Consider the following 8,815-nt stretch of genomic DNA (forward strand, 5'->3'; position numbering starts at 1 on the left):
GGGAAAAAGTGTTTTTGTAGTTTTGTCAGTTTTCGTTTGTGACAAAAATGATATTATGTTTAGGTTTGTAATTTGTGAATTACATTAGGGGTATAATAGACATTATACCATTTTGAATGAACCATCTCCATTCAAATGATCCAAATTGGTTCAGCTGAATGGACTTTAAAATTAAGCCTAAATTTCCAAAAGTCATCCGGATGATCCATCTGAATGAGTTGCACTTTTAGTGCCTAAACAAACGAAACTCTCATCTTCATCCAAATCGTTCATCCAGATGGAGAAACAAACAGGCCCTATAGATAATGTGGCCGTTGAGTTGGATAGCTTTTGGATTTAGTTGAGTCTGTTGACTTGAGAGCTACGTCTGGGTTAGGCCAGCGTTATTCAATAACGTTTCCATAATCAAATACATTGGATTGAGTAGATTTGTATCGGAGGAGAAATACAAGTAACTCTTATCAATAATAATATCATTAAAAACCCCTGGTCTCAAAAAAAGCCAAACCTTTTTCTACTGACATTCAAGAGAAGTAGTGACATTTATGGAAGTCCTCACAACAAGGTTAGGGAGAGGAAAAATAGAACACATGGACACCTAAACTAACACCAGCACCAAGAGCTATAAGAAGAAACCAGGAGATAGCCACTTCTATAAACTGTCCTGTTCTGAATTCAGAGATGAGAATGTAGCAATACGTACGCAAAGAAACCTGAAACCCCGTATTCCAGGTATCCCTGAAACAAGAGATGCCTAAATATAAGCAAGCAGAGAGAACACGACAAAATGATGGTGAAAAAGAGTTGAAGATTGCAGAAAACACACCAATGCAGAATAAAAGCTTGCTAGTCTCTAGTCAGTGTGGATAGATGTGCCATGCCTCCAGCTATTTGTACAGAGCTACGTACATCCAAAAGGGCCTCTGCCAAGTGCCAAAACCTCGACGGTTTGGTGAGTTCAGGTCTTCTACAAACGGTAAATGATAACATGTGGGGGTTTTGGTAATTATTAAGAAAGAGTAAGGGTTAGTTTTAAACTTTTTATTTGTGAGGGTAATTTGCTAAATTACATTTCAGTTATAAAACCCAAACCAGTCGATCAGCTTTTTCGTCGTCACAAGCAAGAGATGAGTAGTTTCAAGCTAAGCGTGGGAGATTTTCTTGACAAGCTAGACTCCGTTGCATCCTCTCAAGTGAAAATCTCCATTTTAGAAGATGTTTTGAAGAAGCTTGATCAAGAGAGGAAAGAAGATGAAAAGATGAATCAAGATCCATCTGCCGAGAGAGAAAGTGCAATTGCTCTGCTTTCTAGCGTGCGTCACAACATTCTCCAAACGATATCATCTTCCTCCAATCTTCAGCCACCGCCGCGAGACCTCTTTACGGCACCGTCATCCTCCTCTCTTCAGCCACCGACGACCGACTTCTTTAGGGAGCCATCGTCCAGTGCACAACCACCACCGACGCACTTCTTTACTACATCTCTTAGACCTCCGTCATTCTCCTCATCCTCGACACCATCAACTTTTCCATAGAAAGAACCCTCTCCTCTATGCCATCACGGCTCTCTACAAGCCCTTTTCTCCCTCTCCCGTCACAAGCCTCATCATCCTCTGCTCCCGCTCCGGTCACAGACTTATCTCTTCGTCTTGGTCCACCTTCATCAGAGTCATTCCTTGGCCTTGACCCACCACCGTCATCCTCGCAACCACTGTTCTTACATAACTCGCCCCTACCTCTACCTCTACCACAACCTCCAACAACATTTAGATACCATCACTTGCGTCTCTTCCTGGCTCGTGTTTCCAAGGCCCACCCTCATTGCTTCTTCAAAACAAGCCATCGTTTCACTGGACAGAGAAGTTGAAAAGGAGTTTTAATGTTTCCGTGATGGTACTTGGGGGACTCAATAGCTATGTTGCACCGGAACGGATACGGGGACAGATACGGGGACGGGGGCGGGGACGGAAAACGACTAAATCTAAAATTTATAGATACGGGTACGGCATGGGTACGTCTATATATATATATATATGTGTATATATATATATATGTATATATATATATATATATAAATGTGTATACACATACGTACATTACGTACATGAAACAAACCAAATACTATCTAATATTAATATTGTCTAAGACTTTCTTTTACGTGAGCATTGAAAAACCAAAACCAGAGTTTGTGATATGCTTACTGTGTTTTTCTTAGATGTGAGAAAGATGAAGAATAAGAGCTTGATTAAGACTAAGAGAAGATGGATTAAAAGTTTATAACCCTAATTGTTTTATACAAGACGTGTTTCCTTTTTTTCAATTGTTATCCAAATAAAAAAAGTATGCAAAAGTAAATAATCAAACTTTTACAAAATTATGCCGACTATACATCCTAAACGTTTTGGAAACGTTTCCAAAACCTAACCATGCCGTCCCCAGAAACCTTTGCCGTCCCCAGCCTCTCTGAAACGTTTCGGAAACGTTCCCACACCGTCCCCGCGCCGTCCCCGTCCCTGAAACGCCGCTGGTACGCGAGACGTCAATGATATGCCGTCCCCGTGCATCCTAGCTCAATAGTAAGATTTAGTGCATATTCTTTTCTATACTGTTTTGATTGACACGTTGATTACTTATTTATTTGATTATTTGTGCAGGGGCACACCCACAGGAATAAAAGATTTGATGGAGGAAGATGTAACTGTGGAACAGATTGGTAGTCTCACCTGCAACGTGCCCGTCGTGCACATGTCTTAAACAACCAAGCTGAAGCTGTAGTAGACCACCAGGTTGACGCCCTAGCAGACCATCAAGATGAAGCTGTAGACGGTAGACCACCAGGTTGACGCCCTAGCAGACCTTGGCAAGAGAGCAAGAGAAGCTGAAGACCAAGACAAGGCAGAACCATCATCTAAAAGGAACAAAGATGGATAGTATCGTTGAAACTTTTTCTTTAGGTTTTCTTCTTTGTGTGCAATGCAACAATTAGTATACGGTTGAAAAGCCTAGACCGGGAAAAGATTGTTCCCAACTTTTTAGTCATAATATACTTGGGATCTTGTAAACTGTATTTTTTTGTGCTTCCAATACTTTTTCATAACCTGGCATACGCAAAAAATATACAGCTGCCGTATTACGAGAAGCAGTTTTCCACCACCGGCAGACCGTCAAGCCGATAAAAGGTTTCCTCCATCTAAAGAATACGACATGATTTCACGAAAGAAAATAAAACCAAGTTCTTCTACTTTCGATCTGAGTCGTAACTTGTCTCACAAGCAACGTGATCAAATATAAATCGTGTTTCTGGTTACTGATGGCAGTGCGGGTCTAACTTTTTTTTTTATTGCCCTAAGCCAATTTAACGACTAGGTCCATTTCTTTTCTTTTTTTTTCCCGAAAAAAGTAATTTATTTCATTTAAAAGAAACATACAAGAGCCCGCATGAAGATGGCTACAAGAACCAACACGGGGGTGACTCAAAACATAAACTCGGAGATGAATGAACAATCTCCTTCCACACAACCCCACATAAGGGCGACTACTTAAACCCACACCAAGATAGCTTACAGTACCACAAGACCAAAACCGACACTAATACTAGATAAGGCTAAGCAACCCAAGAGCGAATGAGAAGATAATTAGCAGATTTTAAACTTTTGTAGAAGCCAAAGATCGGAAATTGCCGCTGCTGCTGCCCATAGCCCGCTACGCGGTTAACTCTACCTCCTATACCACGATTTATCGCTGCTGCTACACGCCCGCCAAACGATACCGCCCAAGAACTAAAACCCTGCGACTTCATGACACGACAGGAAGAACCGCTACACGGTCAACATTGCCTTCAGATAATGGTGCGACGCTCATCGCGGCCACATACTCATAGGAAAAAGTCCATACACAAACTCAACAAAGACGAGGCTTACCAAACGGACCCTCCAGAAACACTGCCTAAGAACCGATAAGCGATCATTGCACCCACCACTCTACGAATAACCTCTGCTAACCCAACTCTCACCACTCTTTAACACTACCACCACTAACGGATTCAAGAAACCCACCAAAACACTAAGGAATATTTATAAGGACCAACGACAGCAAACCAACCTAGAACTAAACAGCAACAACAAACCAACACAAACACCACAAAGACAAGCCACCAACAACAACACCGATACCAACAACAAAGACAACAAGACCTAGAACTACGACACTCGGGATTGAAAGACAGCAGCAAAAGGGAACAAGTTGGAACGATACCGGCGGGATGAGAATCCGTCGCAAGACACCAAGAGACAGAACTTCTCACGCGCCACCAACCTCCTACACCAGCCCTTCAAACGACGGATAGAGCCATAACACACCGAGGCCGGTGAGAGGAACATCCTCAACAGATTCACGCGCCGCCTAACGGAGAGGAACACCGGAGATCTCCAAACAGAAAACGATATCTGACAATCCTCAAACCCTAAAAACCGACTCCCTGAACTGACCAACCTTACACGCCTCGCCGGGACTCCAAATACTGACAAACTCCACAACCGAACGAAACCTCATGAGCAGATCGCCGGAGAAGTGAAGTCGGAAGAAACCAGAGCCCCCTGCATCTCGGACGGAGGAGAGGAAACAGAAGCAGAGAGCAAACAAAGACGAGGACTAGAGGCTAGGGGAGACGCCTCCGACACCGCCTAATCCGGTGCCGTAGCAAGGCGGAGGTTTCTATAGTTGTTCGCAAAGATAGGAAAAGTTGTAGTACGACTAGGTCCATTTCTTTTTTTTTTTGAACGACGAGGTCCATTTCTATATTGTATAAAATTATAAACAATTACAATATAAAATAACTAATTTTTTCATAAAACAAAACATCTGATCAAATGTTTATTAAAACACTAAACTTTAAACACTAGAAATATAGTTTTTTTTTTCATTTTTCTGCAAAACCTTTAATAAAATTACTAGGATAAATTTCTGAGTTTATTTGTATATATTATACAATATTTTAATATATTTGATCATTTTATTTATACATATACAATGTTTTTTGTTGTTATTACATAATTTCTTTCCGACCTGATTTTTTGATCATTTTATTTATACATATACAATGTTTTTTGTTGTTATTATATAATTTCTTTCCGACCTGATCAATTTTTATTAAAAATCGTGGAACTAAACTATAATTATATATCATGGGTTGATCAGATTGGACATTAAACAAATTACGGCACAAAATTTTTATTTTTCCACCGAACACATTCTTGAAAAAAGTGAACGGTACTGTTTCCACAATTGAATTATTTTGACATTTATCTTCCATACAGTTTTGAAAGGTTTCAGATCAAACATCGAATTGATACATGTCATTTTAATGTTTTTAGTCATATGTTTAAGGAAAACTTACATTTTTGTAATTTAAAGTCATTTTTAAAAATTCAAAATATAACATATAAGAAAAAATCTAACATATAAGAAAAATATAACATATAAAGTTTCCTTATTTTTGTAATTTAAAGTCTTTTAAAAAAATTAAAATATAACATATAAGGTTTCCTCATTTTTGTTATTTAAAATCATTTTAAAAAATTCAAAATATAACACATAAGAAAAAATATAATTATTTTATTATATAGTTAATGTGATTGTTTATTTTTTAATAATATAAAATTAAAAAAAAATGAAGAATAATGTAAAAATTGTTATCAAATATTTATTATTCATAATCATTAATTGTCATCTATATGTTAATCATATTAGGTAATCCTGTAACTTTTATTTAAGGAAAAAATACACGCTTCTTATATTTTGGGTTAATATAATGTTTCATAGTAATTGGATGTGGACCAACATTTTTTCAATTGATTCTTAAGCTGACACGTTAGCTAAATTGTCGTCCTAATTAAATAACACCTAAACATGGTTTTTTTAATTAGTACAAATTTAAGGTTAAAACTTTTTAAATGATCCTTGATTAATATATAGGGGATATACTCAAATATTTCAATTATAGATTATAGTTGTTTCAATTGCTAAAAGGCATCTTATTTAATTTCTCTTGTGACATATTAAAATGCAAATCATTTTCAATAGAACTAATTTCTAAAAAAATCTTTCAGCTGTAGAAGTTGGTCGGCACAAAAGTAGTCGCAATAAACAATTTCAGTATTTCGATAACAATATTACTTTTTTGGAAAATTAAATAATTCAATGGGCTTTTTGTTATAAATAATATTGTGGATGTGCATAACCGGCCAGGTTCATAACCGGTCCAATGCTAGAGAGAGAGAGAGTCGACCGTGAGGAGAGAGAGAGAATCGACATCTTGTCTTTTCTTTATTAGACTATGATTTGTACTCTTTCCATGTTTGTATTTCCTTTCTTTAGTCTTTCTATTATTCTATGACGGTGTAATTCTATATATATAAATGACTCTTTATGTTTATGAGTTATACAGAAACATAGATTCAATTCTCTAGTTTCACAACACGTTATCAGCACGATAGAATCTAAATCTCTAAGCTAAAACAAACCGCCTAAAACCCTAACCCTAATCGGCGAACATCCTTACCGGCGAACCATCCTAATCCCGATCGCGAAACCTTACATCCCGATCCTTGTTTGCAATCTGTTCTGGTCAGCTTCAGCTCAAGGCGTTCCTGATCCTAGCTCAGACGATCTCGGCTTGTTCAACCTCAGCTCGCAAACAAGACGATCTCAGACAGCTCGCGAACCATCCTAATCCCGATCGCGAAACCTTACATTCTGATCCTTGTTTGCAATCTGTTCCCGATCAGCTTCAGCTAAAGGCGTTCCTGATCCTAGCTCAGACGATCTCGGCTTGCTCAAACTCAGCTCGCAAACAAGACGACCTCAGACAGCTCGCGACCCGATCAGCACGTTGGACAGCTCGCGTTCCCGATCTCAGCAATCAGACAGCTCACGAAAAAATCAGCTCGCGTTCCGATCAGTTCCAGCTCGCGGTTCATCTCTTTGGTGGTCCATTCAACCCTACTTGAGGTTAAGGTAATTCGAAACCTTAAAGAGAACCCATAATCGAATTTGATTGTTTGATAAGAATCGAAACCATAAAAACTACAAACCCTAATCGTATGATCTAATGTTGAAATCAAAACCATAGGGTAATAGATCAAAACCCCAATGAGTAAATCAAAGCTCATAATCATAAGTTTGATACTCCAAACCGTAATCGAGATTGATTGTTTGATCAATTAAAATCGAAACCCTAATATCCAAGATCCTAGCCGCGTACATGCTTATTGCATGAATGCATGAAATCGATTTTATTTAAAACCCTAATACTAAAACACATTCGATTTTATAAACCCTAATTCGAAATCAAATTGGTTGATTGAATGAATTAAAATCGAAACCCTAATCTAATGCTTTGAATCGAAATTGATTGTTTGAATGATTGTATGTTTGGATATAGTATGCTAGCCTTGATTAATTAAAACCGTATTGAATTTGATCACATAGAAATCGATTGCTAGGATTGATAATCTCATTCTTGAATTTGGTTGTTTGAATTGATAAAACTGATTGAATGATTTTCAAATTGAAGTCGTATTTGATCGAAACCCTAATGTCTGGCAATTAAAATTGAATACTATCTTGTTTGATTGATTAAAACCGAATGCTTGAATTGAAATAGAAATCGCTTGCTAGGTTAAATGATTTATGCATTCTCGTCTTGATAATGATCCGGCTAGAATTGATAGTTTTCACACATTCTCGAATGAACCCTAATTGTTGCATTGCTCGACTGTTTGATTGCAATTACACATTAAACTCTTATAATACCGTTTGCTAAGATTGAAAACGAATAACCATTGTATTGATTGCATTGAAACTGTTTTCTAAGATTGTAGCCGTGCGGCTTATTTGCATCATGCATGCATAATAGTACGAACTGATTGCATATAGAATCTGAATGCTAAGATTGAACATGTATGCATCATATACGAATGACCTATTTGCATCATACCTAGAATCCGGATTGCTTGAGCATATGGATTGCATTCGCTTGAACACTTTTAAATCTAAATTATGAAACATATGATTCCAGATGTCGAAAATCAACAATTTGGATTTTGCTGCCCTAAGTCTCTCTGGAGATAATTACTTGCAATGGACACTTGATGCTAAGATCATCTTAAAATCCAAGGGACTCGGTGAATGTATCACCGAGGGCAATAATGCAAGTGAGAAAGATAGATATGGAGCAATATTAATTATACGCCATCATCTTATTGAGATTCTCAAAGATCAGTATTTGACTATCGAGAATCCTCTAGACCTTTGGACATAGTTAAAAACGAGATATGATCACCAGAGAACGGTGTTATTACCAAAGGCTATGTATGATTGGAGGAGTCTCAGAATCCAGGACTTCAAGTCCGTGGACAAGTATAACTCGGCTCTGTTTAAAATTGTTTCAAAATTGAAACTGTGTGGGGAGGATATAACAGATAAGGATATGCTTGAGAAAACCTTTTCCACCTTCCACACAAGCAATGTGTTGTTACAACAACAATACCGTGAGAAGGGCTTCATTACTTATGCTAATCTGATGTCTTGTCTCTTGCTCGCTGAGCAGAACAATGAACTGTTGATGAGAAACAGTGGATTGAGACCTCCTAGAACAAACTCATTATCTGAGGCACATGCAACCATAGAGGCTAAGAATAAGTCGAACCATGTCCAGAGTGATAACCAACACAACTGTGGTCGGGGAAAATGGCATGGACGTGGTGGTAGAGACCGAAACTCGTTTGGTCGAGGCCAAGGCAACTCATATGGCTGT

General features: G+C 38.0%; 1 protein-coding gene and 1 long non-coding RNA gene across 2 annotated transcripts; one reads left to right on the forward strand and one right to left on the reverse strand.

Annotated features, from left to right (window-relative positions):
* The first annotated feature begins 1,127 nt into the window (after positions 1-1,127).
* On the forward strand, positions 1,128-1,535 carry LOC106338291. Its single transcript, XM_013777309.1, has one exon. It carries the CDS (start codon positions 1,128-1,130, stop codon positions 1,533-1,535), a length of 408 nt encoding a protein of 135 aa, XP_013632763.1.
* A 1,845-nt stretch (positions 1,536-3,380) lies between these two features.
* On the reverse strand, positions 3,381-4,778 carry LOC106315333. Its single transcript, XR_001264579.1, has 2 exons — positions 4,255-4,778; positions 3,381-3,793 (listed from the first exon to the last, which is right to left on the reverse strand). It is a non-coding gene; the product is annotated as an uncharacterized LOC106315333 (long non-coding RNA).
* Between the last annotated feature and the right edge of the window lie 4,037 nt (positions 4,779-8,815).

This window comes from Brassica oleracea, chromosome C1 (genome assembly GCF_000695525.1).
Source record: "Brassica oleracea var. oleracea cultivar TO1000 chromosome C1, BOL, whole genome shotgun sequence".
Lineage (NCBI taxonomy): Eukaryota > Viridiplantae > Streptophyta > Magnoliopsida > Brassicales > Brassicaceae > Brassica > Brassica oleracea.

Excerpts from the sequence above, each read along its gene's own strand:
- LOC106338291 (XM_013777309.1), top strand. The coding sequence starts at position 1,128 with ATGAGTAGTTTCAAGCTAAGCGTGGGAGATTTTCTTGACAAGCTAGAC.